General features: G+C 42.2%; 1 protein-coding gene across 2 annotated transcripts in view; it reads right to left on the reverse strand.

The window, feature by feature from the left end:
- GRAMD4 (GRAM domain containing 4) overlaps nt 1–16,082 on the reverse strand; it is a 143,732-nt gene that overhangs the window by 15,722 nt on the left and 111,928 nt on the right. For both annotated transcript variants that reach the window (XM_039515366.1, XM_039515376.1), the window contains exons 5-13: nt 13,382–13,443; nt 11,029–11,161; nt 10,167–10,192; nt 8,620–8,711; nt 6,816–6,907; nt 3,664–3,712; nt 2,680–2,751; nt 973–1,016; nt 760–869 (exon numbers count right to left, since the gene is read on the reverse strand). In XM_039515366.1, coding sequence (XP_039371300.1) covers nt 760–869; nt 973–1,016; nt 2,680–2,751; nt 3,664–3,712; nt 6,816–6,907; nt 8,620–8,711; nt 10,167–10,192; nt 11,029–11,161; nt 13,382–13,443 — 680 coding nt within the window. The remainder of the gene's footprint in view (nt 1–759; nt 870–972; nt 1,017–2,679; nt 2,752–3,663; nt 3,713–6,815; nt 6,908–8,619; nt 8,712–10,166; nt 10,193–11,028; nt 11,162–13,381; nt 13,444–16,082) is intronic.

Consider the following 16,082-nt stretch of genomic DNA (forward strand, 5'->3'; position numbering starts at 1 on the left):
AGCCAACGGGAGCTGCAGGGGTCGGGGGAGGAGAGTCCGGTGCCTGTGGGAGAGAGTTGCGCCTCTGCCTAGGAGCTGGACCTGTTGCTTGCCGCATCCACGGTGCCAGGACAGGCAGGAAGCCTGCCTGTGTGCCTTGGTTGCGCCACTGACCAGGAGCCGCCGGAGGTAAGTCCGTGCCCCAACCCCGCATCCCAATCCCCTGCCCCAGCCCTAAGCCCCCCAAAACCCAGAAGCCCTTCCTGCACCCCAACCCCCCATTCCTGGACCCACCCCTGAGACTGCACCCCCAGCCCAGAGCCCTGACCCTCTCCCACACCCCAACCCTCTGCCCCAGCCCTGAGCCCCTCCCCCCCAAACCTCTCATCCACAGCTCTGTTGGGTCGTGGGCATCAACAATTTTTTCAACTGGGTCCCCAGAAAAAAAGTTTGAAAACCACTGCTCTAACCCACGTCAATGGTACATCATCACCATGCCTATTCTGTACACTCCCCACTTCCCAAAGTTACCATTCACTAGGTCTCCTGGTATACTGCCTATTCTGTCTTTTAGACTGTGTGCCTCCTGGGGCAGGGATTTTGCCTTTATTCTGTGCATTTTACGCCAAGAACAATGCTGATGCTTTAGTAAATATGGTGCTTTAATGTAAGGACTTAAGTTTTGAAGGAAGGATGACAAAGGTCTTTCAAGAAACAAATTCTAAGATGTAAAGAGCTATGTCTACCCTGTGATATAAACATTATATATGTAATTTTTACCCATTGCAAGCCCTATAATCCTGTAGGGAAAGAAGCAGGATGCAATAAAAGCTGCCCATAGAACAATATATAGCTTCTGTGTTATTTCTGGCTGGACCCACATGAACAAGCTGTAAAAACAAAACAGAAAAAATTGTTACAGCGTTTTATTTTCGGCTGGTCAGAGGTTGTTCAAATGGTTTATTTAGGAAAAAAAGAAAAATATAAACCTACTTCTTGATTTTTTCCAATATGTCTGCCATTTTGCCAAATAGGTTCTGCATTAAAAGCAAGAGACAGTTAATTTACAATATACTTTTTGCCTGCAGATAACTGAAACTAGTGGAAAGCGAAGTTATTTTCTATGTTAAGTGATTCTTGAAAGCCAACCACTTAGTTTCTCCTGGCTTTAGTTAAAAATCTAGAGAATTATGAAATATGCACTATTAACAACATGCATGTTTTCCCTTTAAAATTTAATCAATCAGCATTCAGGGGATTTCCATTTTGTTGTATACCTTGATCTGCAATTTCTGAACTATTTATCACTGGTTATTTAAAGTAAGTGAAAGGAATTGATTAACTTTATTGTTATGGCTGGAAAATGTGTGTATCCTGGTGGTAGTTTTAAATTAATGGAGAAGTCAAAAGAAACTATGTAAGTAGACAACACAACAGATCTGAACTAGTAGGTTTTGGATGGGACTGGAATTTTGGGAAGTGATTATTATTATATAACACAGGAACTGGAAGAAAGACACGAAGCTTCAATTTGATGCAGTAGGGGAGAAAGTGAGGAACAGGGCAGAGGCATTAGTTTTAGTTGGGGATCGGTCCTGCTTTGAGCAGGGGGTTAGACTAGATGACCTCCTGAGGTTCCTTCCAACCCTGATATTCTATGATTCAAGATATTATGAGAAAAACAATGAGCCACAAAAGTTATCTTAGCAGCCATGTTTTGTACAGAACAGAGGGGTTGATGTAGGTGTCAGGCGGACCAGGGGAAGTCGCTGGAGATGATGAGGCATGAATGTGAATTTTAGCTGTCAGGTGAGAAAGGATGTCAGACCATAGTGGTGTGGATGAAAAGGTAGTAGAATTTGGACACTGCCTGGAAGGTGTTGGCTGAGGAGGAGGGAGTTGACGATTCCCTTCAGGCTCAAGTTACATGACAGACGGTAGTGTGTTCATCACAGAGAATGTGGTGAGCAGAGAGGGTGTGGGATGAAAGATAAGGAGTTCAGGTATTATCGGTTCAAGATGATGGCAAGACATTTAGGAGGACATGTCAGACTGCCTAAATGAAGCTGCATGTCCCTGTCATCTCAAGACTACAATACTGCAACGTGGGTCTACATCTTGGGATCACTAGTTACAGTTAAATAAAGCTAGTGCAGAATGCAGCAGCTCACTTATTAATCAAGTTTTCGTAAAGACCACATTGCACCAAGGGAGCCCAGAACAGAACGTGGATGCATATTAACTACTAGGTGGCATTTAACGTGTTGGTTTAAGTCATTAACCTTTCCCAGGAGGCCACCTATTTCCAGCCTTTTTTTTTTTTAAATAAGGGATGGTGATTGAAGATGGTGAGCACTTATAGGGGGTTATTATTTTAGTATTCTGGGCTAATATTATTGGTCTGGATGGCCAGGAAGTTCACTTATGGCAGTTTGTATGTTGGATTTTATTTCTTTTTACATTTTATTTGAGGTTTTCTTATCTACTTCAGCATGCTGTTTTCATAAAATCTAAAGCTGTTTAGCATGATTCCTACCTCTCCATTACAGGGTATGTCTTTTAAATATATAAGGGTACAAGAGATTACAAGGTAAATTAGTTTGTTCTGACCCACTTTCACACACTGTACATGGAGCTCTTTCAAGATGTATCCTCTCTTTACTCAGGAAACACGGACAAAGTCTGAATGGAGTATAGTACCTGTGCTTTTTGTGCCACATCTAGAACAAGCTGAAACTTTTCTGACACTGTCAAGTCTTCCTTTGGAGGTTCCTTGGACAAGACAAAAAAAATCCAATTAAATTTAACTTTCAGCTTTGTCATTGCTCTTTATATTTTAGAAAACTGTTAGTGAGAAAAATAAAAATATTTAATATACAATAAAGCCACTGAGTGTGCATCCTAGATTTACTACATTCCACTTTCGGGTTTTAGTTCTTCTGCTGCTAGCCATGATTTGTATTAGCAGTAGCTAACTAACAAATTGCTCTCCTCTGACCTATATAAATGTTGTGCAAATTTGATGCCCTTCCTGCTCTAAATACTAGTCATTTATATTTCTGTTTAAAAACTATTTAGTAAAGTTGTATGTCTAGAAACTTATGATAAAAATAAAAATCTTTTGTCATTTAAGACCGCAAGGCTTTCCCTGGAACCCCAAAATCCTCAATAAATTTTACTGAAAAGGTTTTTAATTCAAATAGCTCTTTATCGATTATCAATAGTTGTTTCCAAGAACTCTTGCAGATAGTGTAAATTTCTGGGCTGTTTAAATCAAATCAATATTAATTTTCACAGGCTGAAAGCTACTGACAGCTTCACACTGTTACAGTGGACTTTAAACAGCAGTATAAGCAAAGTTTCCTGAACTGAAAAGTCCACTGGATTCAACTATGAGATTTATCTCAAATCTCAGTTTAAACCAGAAATTCAATTTACACTTTTGTTTATGATGAAACTGCCAACATTTTCCAGTATTAAACAAAAAAACCCACAACCAATGCTGGCTTTGAAACTGCAAGTAAGAAAGACAAAAGTGCGGCAATGGCTGTATATTTTTACATTCTCCCAAACTGAATGATTAAAAATGGGAAAAGACTTTGAAAGGACAATTTTCACGTAGGCGTGTGTGTGTTTTGGAATAGCATTACAACATACAATGCAAAATGAGGATTAATGACTTACAATGGGCTCAGAAACTTCAGGCACAATGCTCCACTGTATTCTCCAACCCCTAAAAGTCAAAGCAACAAACTATGTAGATATCTCTTCTCCACAAGTCTACCAAGCAGGGTTTAAAATACTTTTCTGCAATCAACACTTATGTAGCTTTAACAAAATAATGAGGATAGCTAACAGTGTCCTTTCAAATCTACACTCTCTCTCTCTAATAACCAGTCACATGGCCTTGATATTTCAAACATTTTACACTGATTTATGGCAATGAAGTGATTGATTTGGAAGTTTGTTCTAGGCTGTAGAGGAAAACATCACACATCAACTGTTCAAAATCATTTGTGTTGGGAGTTCTATTTTAAAAAAATAAGCACATCAACCCCTTTCTGACAATAAGCAGTAATTAAGGAATTACAGTATTGTTCCATAAATACACCTCTACCCCGATATAACGCAGTCCTCAGGAGACAAAAAAATCTCACCGCGTTATAGGTGAGACCACGTTATAACAAACTTGCTTTGCCCCCGCCCCCCGTTCCTTGTTCTGTGACCGCCCCCTCCAGAGACCCCCATCCCTAATCACCCACAGGATCCCACCCTCTACCCACCCCGTCCCCTGACTGCTCCGACCCCTATCCACCCACCCTCCACCCCCTCACAGGCACTCACGAGCAGCAGCGGGAAGCGGAGCAGCCCAGCCCCAGTCCACTCCACTCCGCCAGCTCCCAGCTGCGGTGCTCCGCTTCCCGCTGCGGGTGAGTGCGGGGAGGTTGGGGAAAGGATGCCCCCCCGCACTCACCTGCAGTGGGAAGCGGAGCGACACGGCCCCAGCCAGCTCCGCTTTCCTTGCCCTGGCCCCAGCCGTGTCACTGGGGGGCGGCTGGGGCAAGATCCTGCACTCACCTGCAGCGGGAAGCAGAGCGCCACGGCTGGGAGCTGGCAGAGTGGAGCTGGCTGAGGCCGGGCTGCTCCGCTTTCTGATGCTGGTGAGTGCAGGGAGGTTGGGGAAAGGACACCCCCTGTACTCACCTGCGGCGGGAAGCGGAGCGCTGCGGCCCCAGCCCGCTCCACTCTGCCACCTCCCAGCCACGGCATTCCGCTTCCCGCTATGGGTGAGTGCGGGGAGGTTGGGGAAAGGATGCCCCCCGTACTCACCTGTGGCAGGAAGTGTAACGCAGCGGCTGGGAGCTAGCGGAGTGGAGCGGGCTGGGGCCGGGCTGCTCTGCTTCTGGTGAGTGCAGGGGAGATCCCTTCCCCCAAGCCTCCTCCCCCGAGCGACCTGGCTGGGGCTGGGGCGAGAGAAGCAGACCGGGCTGCTCCCGGCCCTCCGCTAATCCCTCGGGCCACTCTGGGACTGCGGGGCCCCCATCGAATCCCTCGGCCTCCGGCCTGGCCCGGCACCCTTAACATGCTGCTCAGAGCAGCATGTCAGAGCTTTACCACGTTGTATGCGAACCCACGTTATATCGGGTCATGTTATATTGGGGTAGAGGTGTATATACTAATGCTGCATAGGCCATTTGCAACTGAACCGTCTAAGCTTATATTTTTCTCCTTAACAACTGAATAATTATACATTCTGGATCCAAATCGACACTGGTTTAAACAGATGACGCTTCCATGAAGTCACTGGAGTTACATCCCACACACAAACTAAATTTGACCAGTTAAGTTATAATTAGAAAAGGCTTCAGTGCAAGGATCTGAGCTTTCCCCCTTCCTCCGCAGAACTGTTGATATATATTATAGCTTGCAATAAGTGATTAGTACTGGAAGTGAGACTTTGCACTCTAAGAGTCCTAAACCTGACACTTCTGTTTTAGTAGGAAGGATTCTTCATGGCTCTCAGGAAATGGACATTTTCAAATACCTCAGTTTCTCAGAACAGTCAGCATATACTGTATTTTTAGATTTCTTGTGCAAACAGATTCTATATAGCTGCTGAGTTTTAAATTTACAACAAAAAATGCCACTACATCTAAGAATATGAAAGCTAGTTAGGTTTAAAATTGTGAAAAATTAAATCTTTTCATTAACATATTTGTATTCAAGTTAAAATATTAATTCAACCTGTGTTATGCCTGGATGAAAGAAAAAGTTTTCTATAAAAATGTGAACAGGCTTCAGCCTGTAACGTGATGCTCTCCAATCACTTCCAGTTCTACTGGAAGATGGAAACTGGTTCCTTTAACAAGGGTGGGCAAACTATGGCCTGTGAGCCACATCCGGCCCTCCAGACATTTTAAATCTGGCCCTTGAGCTTCCGTCAGGGAATGGGATCCGGGGCTTGCCCTGCTCCGGTGCTGCAGTCGGGGAGCGGGATCAGGGGCTTGCCCCGCTCCATGCGGCTCCTAGAAGCACCAGCATGTCCTCCTTCCGGTTTCTTCGTGTATGGGCAGCCAAGAGGCTCCGCATGCTGCCCCCACCCTAAGTGCAGCCCCTGCAGCTTCCATTGGCTGGGAACCACAGCCAATGGGAGCTGTAGGGGCAGCACCTGCGGATGGGGCAACGCGCAGAGCTGCCTAGCCATGCCTCAGCGTAGGAGCCAGAGGGGGGGGGGGGACACACACTGCTGCTTCTGGGAACTGCTAGAGGTAAACACCACCCAGAGCCTGCACCCCTGACCCCCTCCCATGCCCCAACTCCATGCCCCAGCCTGATCCTCCTCCTGCCCGCCAAACCCCTCAGTCCCAAGCCCAGAGCACCTTCCTGCACCTCCAACCTCTCATCCCCAGTGCCCTCATCCCGTCCCACACTCCAACTCCCAATTTCATGAGCATTCATGGCCCACTATACAATTTCCATACCCAGATGTGGCCCTCGGGCCAAAAAGTTTGCCTATCCCTGTACTATAACAATAATCACTGCATTAAGTCAGTGAATATGCAGCATCACTTATGGCAACCTGAGTCATTGCAAACCAAGAGTATTACTTACAAGGGTCATAAAGATCTATCACAACACAACTAGTTTGGATTCTATGCCTTTTGATATTTGTCATAGCTTTAGAACCACAAATTTATTTAAACCCACATTTTAACCCTTGCTAATAGCAAAGTTAACAACTTACAATTATTTCAGTGTAAGAATAAAATAAAAGCCTGTACATAAATTAAGTTACACGAATGGCTAAATCCTTAATATTTAAGCAAAGTAAATACCTGGCTATGAGGTAATTTAGGGATAACCTCAAAATTGCTAAAAATAAGAACATAGGAATGGCCCAGCCATGCCATACAGCATTCATGTAAATCTGCAGATAAAAAAGGAAAGAGTTGCAGATTACAAGCTAAATTACAATGATTTGCATGAAACAATACCTGAACTGTGTTACTTGGTTTACTGCAACCCATGCTAAAACACAACTCCCCAAGCCATTAACACTTAAGGGTGTGAAAGCACCCCTATGACTGATGAAAAGGCACCAGATTCACACACCCAGTATCAAACATTAACTATGAGATTCAGTCAGTCAATCTCAAGGAACCGCTACCTCAGCAGCCCTGAGCTGCATGCGTGGCAGTGAATCTCTCATAGTCACTTGAGCCCAACAACAAACGTCATTAGATTAACAGAATTTAAGACAAACGGGGCCATATTATGATCATCTATTCTGACCTAGCAAGGCCACACTAGCAGTGAATCAGAGTGCTGAGTGGAAGTCAGAGTGGTTCTAGCAACTGGGCACTTGAGGGAGAGGAAGCAGCATGAGCACCAAGATATTGACTTGTATTTTATTCACAGAAACAATACCCCAATGCGTCATCAACTTTAATACCATTCGGGGGAAGGAAAAATAAGATGTCTAAGAAGAAAAGGAAAAAAGATATTTAGCACTTGCATAACAGATTGCACTTCAGAAGTGTTTTACAGACATACATTACTGCTCTCACAACCTTTGAAAAGGCCATTTTATGGACAAGTAAACATAGCAAGGTGTTCTACATGAAGCCACACAACGAGACAGTGCCCAGCAAGTATTAGGAATAGAAGCTCCCAGATAAGGCTCTTCTCCAGACCATGCTGCTTCTATGTAAATCACCTTTCAGATGAGAAGCAAGAATTGGTGAGATGAAAGGAGGTGGATAGAGGTTTGGGAAAAGGGGTGTAAAGGCAGTGTTAGAAGGGGTAAGGGAGCCCAGAAGGGAGGTGGTTCTTTTTTAATGTTCCTTGATCAGTGTATTAAAAACAGTATTAAATCAGTAGCCCATATTGACGTATGGGGCTACAATCAACGAACGTGCAGCTGTAACTACGTAAAATAATTAAACTTCACTGGCATGTTTTATGATGTTGCTAGAACCCTTCAATTCAGTTACCTGTAATTTATTTTTAAATTAGAATTTAGATTTTTCCTGCATATTTTAAATTAGATGTAGTGTGGATAAAGTGTCCTCACAAAACTCCCCTCAGTGTACCTCAATTCTAGTTCAGTCTGTATGCCTATTCCCTGGGCCTCTCTTCTGACAATAGCACAAAGAGCACCAAATCAATGCAAACTGTGATGTTATGGTGGGGTATTGATGTAGAAGACTTGCATTTGATGTGGAACTGTCCATATTAGGAACTGGCCCGAGACTGACAAGATATTTCACAGAGGAACATCAGTCAGATGATTGGACGCATTTTCCAGAGGGCAGGGAGGGAGTGGTGGCAAGCGCAGGCAACAAGACAACCAGGATGATATCCACTAGGCTATAAACCATTTGCAAATATGGAAATTTTGTCTGAATATCTGACATTGTTAAAAAAATGAGCAAAGAATCCTAATATTAAAAATAGTTCTGAAATAAGAAAAAGTTTTATTTAATTTAAAACAAAATATTATGTAAATTATGCCACATTGTTTTGACTTTGCCATGTCTGCTAATGCTGAATTATAGTAGACACTTTCAAAGAATGCCACTAGGCGATGGCTATACAGTCTTCAACAGTTATTACACTTAGAGGAAGAGGATAACTTACAATAAAGGCAATAGCAGAAGTGTAGACAGAATACCAATCTGATAAGGCAGAAAGATTCTTCACAAAATTAGTAACAGGTTTGGCACCTCTCTCTAGGCAGAAGAAAAAAAACAAATGTAAATAATTAACAGCAATTGAATCATTTGTAAAACAAACAAGTAAATTGGGAATAATCTGGGATCTTTATTGAATGTTAAAGACAGATTTATGGATTGGATTATATATTTTTTTTATTTAAATGCAAGAGCTTGTCCAAAATCTCAGTGCCCAAATTAATTAAAAAAAACTACAGAAAGAGACTTCAAGATCACTGAGCAATTAAAGAGACTCCCACAAACTAAACCGCGTTTAACACAAAGTAGAAGAAATATGATTTGCACTGTGGTTTAGATCCTTTAAATACTCTCCCCATTCCAACCCTGTATCCTATTGATGAACCCAATCTGATCTCCTGTAGTCCTTAGTCAAGACTCCTGCTAACTTGCAAGAGTACAGGATGAGGCCCTTAATTTCTATTGCTCAAAATTCAACTATCCCTGCCACGCCTTCCGTGGGAAGTTCTTAAACAACCAGGGCTAGATTTGCAAAAGGGTAGCTCTAAGGGCCAACATCACACCCCAAGGATTGTATGGGGCTAGCTGGGAGGGCCGTTTCACCAGAGGAGCTTATCAGTTTAATTGCTCTTTACGGCAGCTCCTGTCGACAGTGCTGTGCTGAGTTAAGACTGCTGCCCAGCCCTTGCATGACCCTCAAAAGAGGCTAGTGCTGTTTGCCTTCCTTTGGACCTAGGCACAAGGAGTCTGTATGGCTTAGGGAAATCTTTATAAACCCTTACACCAACTTAAGTCAGTCAATCTAGCCCTCACTGCTCACCTGAGGGAATTTATGTGGGAGATCCAAATAGTTCTTAAATACCCAGGGCATGATCTTACATTTTTTACTCAGACAGGACTCCCCTGACTTCCTAATAAGGAGGACAAGCCATAGAATAGTCTCTCAAAGCAAATGATTGAAGCAACATACTATGATAGTTTTACTTTAAAAACTAGGCTGTATAAAGCATTAGGATATAGACTGAAACAATGACGTATTCCTCCTGGTCAGTTAGGGTCCATGCCTGCAAACTTTTATTGACTCTAGCAGGCCTCTATCTCTGCTAATAATTCAATTAACTAAGTAGGAGTGAGGGTTTGTAAGATGAGCTTTCAGTTACCCAGCTCTGAAGAGTTAAGTTTCACCGACTGGGTATTTATTTAGCATACTGTATTACAGTTTTTATGGGAGCATCCTGTTTTCTTGGAGCTTAACAAGGGAATATCTTCTGCCACTATTTAATAATGTGGCAGACAGTATCATCCCTGGTGTTATACTGCTTACTTAAGTTACTATCTACACCAAGGATTAATTCAAGACTTTAGAAATGCTTCCACCTATCAACTGGCAGAAGTATTTCTCAGGACTTCTGCATTTTTATATGCACAAATATTAAGTTAAAGGATAAAAAAATTTGATTTTATGTCAAGATAATGATGTTGCTGGATACTTACTTAATCGTCTCATATTTTCAGTTAACCTAGAAAAATATGGATAATACAACATGTTAGGCAGACATTAAGCATTTCAGTGCAACTCAACATATCTGTACTTCTGTTCTAGTACAATATGTACAGCACATACATTAGACAGCTAGCGTATCAATGGTGTAAAGCTATTCAGCTGCCAAAAATGCAATTCAAAATGAATTACAACTAAGCCCTACCTGATATCAGATCAAAATTGAAGCCAAAACCTCACTAGCCTACTGAGGTACTTAGCCTCAGCGCTAAAGGAAACATTTCTAGCACACTGCGGACCCAGTAACTAGTTTATGGGTATGTCTACACTATAGCTGAAGTATACTTTCCAACACGAATAGACAGATGCACTAGCCCTGCTCGCGCTTGCACACTAATAATAGCAGTGTAGCAAGGAATAGCATGAGCGGCAGCTTGGGCTAACCACCTGAGTACAAAACTATCTGGACCCTCTGGTACATACTTGGGTGGCCAGCCTGCATTGCCATCTGTGCTATCCCTGGCTACTCTGCTATTTTTGGAGTGCCCGGCTTGAGCAGGGCTAGCACCTGTCTGTTTACCTGAGCTGGAAAGCACACTCCCAGCTGCAGTGTAGACATACCCCAAGTCTAATTTCATTCTAGACATGCAGAAAATATGGGATTTGAACTCTCTGCTGCTAACACTGATTTAGAAGCATACATACAGAGTCAAAATTAGCCCTGCTACTTCAACTTCTATTACTTTTTATACAAATATATTTCCTTACATGTATTTCATTATAGTAGAATCACTTGTGACAAGTTATGTTGATTTATCCAAAAACAAAAAAAAATAGTTTTACAAGTATTTTTACCTTCTAGCGCTAAGTGGCTCTTCAGTTTCCACTGTGTTTTCCTCTGGCTGAAATCTGAAGTCTTCAACATACTCCCCAAATTTGTCATAAAACCACTTCTGGACTCTCGAACACATCATCTGACTGCGTTTATCTATAAATCCAAACAGCATACTTTGTATATTAGGACAAAAAACAACTTTTGAAAAAATCAATTGAAAAGAACTCATGTTGTAACATGCAACTAGAACTGCCCCAGATCTAGTTTTCCTTTGTAGTTTAGTGGCATTCTTTGTAAGTTATCACCTCCCTCAAGAACCCCACTGCAGATTTCAATGGGATTGAATGGTTCCTTCTCCACCAACTCTGGAAATTAAAAACAATCTAGAGCCACCCACTTTTTTAAATTAACATTTGTCTCCTGGTCTTTAAGGAGAAATATTACAGTTAAATGTAGATGATTCCAGATAAAGTTTTAATAAAAGTATCAGTAGTTCATATAATTTGGATGTTTCTTCTAGATTGCTTCTCTTTCAGATACTCTGCCAGTTATATACAGTAGGCAATTACAGGCCAGTAAACCTAATTTCAGTACTGGGCAAATTGATTGAAACTGTAGTAAAGAACAGAATTATCTGACACATAGATGAACATAATTTGTTGAGAGAAGAGTCAACATGGTTTTTGTAAAGGGAACGCATGCCTCGTCAATCTACTAGAATTCAACGAGCATGTGGATAAGAACTATCCAGTGGATATAGTATACTTAGATTTTCAGAAAGCCTTTGACAATGTCCCTCACCAAATGCTCTTAAGCAAAGTGAGCTGCCATAGGATAAGAGGGAAGGTCCTCTCGTGGATCAGTAACTGTTTAAAAGATAGGAAACAAACCGGTAGGAATAAATGGTCAGTTTTCAAAATGGAGAGAGGTAAATGGTGGTGTCTCCCAAGGACTGGGACCAGTACTGTTCAACATATTCATAAATGATCTGGAAAAAGGGATAAACAGTAAGGTGGCCAAATTTGGAGATGATACAAAACTACTCAAGAAGTTAACTCCCAAGCAGACTGCAAAGAGTTACAAAGGGATCTCACAAAACTGGGTGACTGGGCAACAAAATGGCACATGAAATTCAATGTTGACAAATGCAAAGTAATGCACATTGGAAAACATAATCCCAACTATATATATATAAAATGATGGGGTCTAAATTAGCTGTTACCACTCAAGAAAGAGATCTTGAAGTCATTGTGGATAGTTCTCTGAAAGCATCCACTCAATGTGCAGCAGCAGTCAAAAAAGCTAACAGAATGTTGGGAATCATTAGGAAAGGGATCGATAAGACAAAAAATACCATATTACCTCTATATAAATCCATGGTAGACCCACATCTTGAATACTGTGTGCAGATGTGGTCGCCCCCATCTCAAAAAAGATTTATTGGAATTGGAAAAGGTACAGAAAAGGGCAAAAATGATTAGAGGTATGGAACAGCTTCCTTATGAGGAGAGATTAAGACGACTGGAACTTTTCAGTTTGGAAATGAGATGAATAAGGGGGGGATCTGATAGAGGTCTATAAAATATTGAGTAGTGTGGAGAAAGTAAATAAGGATGTGTTATTTACGCCTTCTCATAACACAAGAACTAGGCGTCACCAAATGAAATTAGTAGGCAGCAGGTTTAAAACAAACAAAAGGAAGTATTTCTTCACACAACGCACAGTCAACCTATGGAACTCTTTGCCAGAGGATGTTGTGAAGGCCAAGACTATAACAGGGTTCCAAAAAAACCTAAACACGTTAATGGAGGATAGGTCCATCAATGACTATTAGCCAGGATGGGCAGGGATGCAAAACCATGTTCTGAAGTGTTCCTAGTCTCTGTTTGCCAGAAGCTGGGAATAGGCAACAGGATGGATCACTTGATGATTACTTGTTCTGTTCATTCCCTCTGAAGCTCCTGGCATTTGCCACTGTCGGAAGAAAGGATACTGGGCTACATGGCCATTCTTATGTACTTATGTTCATCTTTGCTTTTAGAAGAGGACAAAAATTCTACTTAATGTCAAATACTAAAGAACATATTAACACCGGCATTCTCATTTAACTTCAAAGGAAATCAAGAGAGATGCAGAGCACTCTTTCCTTTCATCCTGTAAACTTAAGTTTATTAAGTTAAATCATGGCTGCGTGAACAGAAGAGTATATCCACATAATCTCTCATATGTAGCTCTCCAAAAGCCTGAATAAAGAATCATCAGCTTGTACACAAATGCCAGTATCATCTTGCAGATCAGTTTTGAGAGAAGAGCTCGTGTGAATAAAAACTGATAAGTGAATCAAATCACTAGTACTGACTTAGTCAAAACTACCTGTTCCATTGACTTGTGTCGGTGGTTTTGAGGGTTGCTGTGTTGTAGGCAGCTCTTCTGTTCTACAAAGAAAAAAAGCAACAAGAGATGAATTCCTGTAGAATCAGAGTATTTCATGCTTATAATTTCCCATGAATGAACCAGATGCATATTTTCATGCTGCAGGACTGCCTCTGCTGGGGAATGGGAGAAGTGCTGTCAGTGTCTGTTTCCATGGCAGCACAAGAGCATGGGAGGAAGGAGGCAGGAGGAGGAGTTAGGTTTGTTTCCATTGTAGTGCAAGCTGTGCTGGTAGCCACCGGGAAAGTAAAATATTCACTGTAGATTTATTTTCACAGATTTTTAGAATCTGTGAAAACAGAATATGTTTACAATGAAATGCTAAAGCATGCCCCTGTTCCCTGACTGCTCAGTTCCTCCTCCCTTTAGCTCTACAGCCAGCCATTCTATAGTTCATTCCAAGATATCTGTGTACACATGTCGTATGTGCAGCACACTGGTCCAGAACTGGGGTTCCCAACATGCATCAGGATTTCCTGACCATACTTCCTTCCAATACTGCTGACTGGGTGGGGGATTGAGAACCACAGTTCCAGAACAATACTCCAAAAGTAATTATGCCATCATTACTACTGGAGCCACCAGCTACTCATTTTCATTAAATTAAGAATAAGACAAAGAGTTTGTTTAAATATGGTATTGTTTAAACTCCTATACAACACAGAGTGCACAGATATCAACTTATGATGAAATTACTTTTAAAACTCACTGAGGCAAAGTTAATCATTCTTTCACTAGTGGGGAAAAAACAGGTATGCAAAAGCCCAACTTTCTGTGTATTGAACATACAGTAACGTTCTAGTTACCCCCTCATTTACATTAATTCTTATGGGGAAATTGGATTAGCTTAACATTGTTTCACTTGAAGTCGCATTTTTCAGGAACATAAGTAGAATATTACTGTATGTTCAATACACAGAAAGTTGGGCTTTTGCATATGTGTATTTATTTATTTTTATATTATACACACACACACACACACACACAATCAATAAGTTTTAAACAATTTAATACTGTACACAGCAATGATGATGATCATTGGTTGAGGTGGTGAAATCAGAGCGTGGAAGAAGGTGGGATATTTCCCAGGGAATACCTTACTGCTAAATGATGAACTAGCATTCAGCTGAGCACTCAAGGGTTAACCCATTGTTATTAATGTAGCCTCATACTCTACAAGGCCGCATGAATGAATCATAGAATATTAGGGTTGGAAGGGACCTCAGGAGATCATCTAGTCCAACCCTCTGCTTGAAGCAGGACCAATCCCCAGACAGATTTTTGCCCCAGATCCCTATAATGACCCCCTCAAGGACTGAACTCACAACCCTGGGTTTAGCAGGCCAATGCTCAAATCACTGAGCTATCCCTCGCCCCACTGGAGTGAGGGGAGACAGCATGGCAGAGAGACACACACCCTGTGTGTGAGAGAGAGAGAGAGAGATGCGCATTGCCCCTTTAAGTAGGCTGACCCCATTCTAAGTACACTGCCTTGTTAATTAATCAGCAAGCTGAGACAGCAGCTGCTCCCAGGAAGCTCCTTCTGTCCTGAGCCCTGTCGTGTCATCTCCCCACCCATGGAGATGGGGTAAGTGGGGTGTAGGAGCAGGGGGGGGAGGGGAACACCCTAACATTAGCCCCCTCTTCTCCCCCTTGCCTCTGTACAGTAAGCAGGAGGCTCCCAGGAGCAGCTCCAAGGCAGAGGGCAGGAGCAGCCCATGGCAGTGGGCAGAGGGAGAGCTGAATTGCCGGCAACTGATAGCTTGCTGGGCAGCTGTCACACAGAGAACTTAGGGGAGCAGGGAGCTGATAGGGGGGCTGCTGGTCCTCCCTGGTTCCAAGCCCCCACCAGCTAGCTCCAACGGGCTGCTCTTCCTGCAAGCAGTAGACGAAACAGGCGGCTGCCAAACAACGTTATAAGGGAGCATTGCACAACTTTAAATGAGCATGTTCTCTAATTTATCAGCAAAGTAACAACGAAACAATGTTAACTGGGATGACTAAGTGAGGAGTTACTGTACCAGGAGAGCTGAGGTGATAGGTGCCTGAAAGGCCAACAAACATGATTGGTCATAACAGATGAGACCAATGGTCCTTCAAGCCCAATATCCTGCCAGTTTGAAAAGTTAACTTTGGTACATTTATATGCAAATGTTATCACAATATATTTAGATGTATATACACTTCTGTTCCCATACCTAGTTTTCCATTTTGTTGCTATTTTTACACTAATTTTCAGCAACTCTATTTCGATCCATAGCCAGCTGCTGCTAGGATGCTCTTAGGTAAAACTGTGACCTTCAGGCATCTTCCAATCCATACAGCACGACTGACACCATGCAACTACACTGCTCCACTGGAGAAGTTACTCCGACAGTGTAGGATAGTCCGTAATAAGAGCTTCTTTAACATGAACTTACATGATTGCCAAACCTACTGCTTGAAGCAAAAGTATAAGTCACATACATGCATTCTCAAACTTTTATGATATAGGTGCTCTCAGGTGTATTTTTCCCCATAAACACTAAGAAACAAATCCTGGCTAGGTCAGCAAACTGCAGATGAGCAGATGAACCTTCCTCTAACTACAGGAATCCTGCATACAGGATTTCACAGGATAGGCTGTGGGGCGCAGAAGTGC

The sequence above is a fragment of the Mauremys reevesii genome, linkage group 1 (genome assembly GCF_016161935.1).
Source record: "Mauremys reevesii isolate NIE-2019 linkage group 1, ASM1616193v1, whole genome shotgun sequence".
In the NCBI taxonomy this organism is placed as follows: Eukaryota; Metazoa; Chordata; order Testudines; family Geoemydidae; genus Mauremys; species Mauremys reevesii.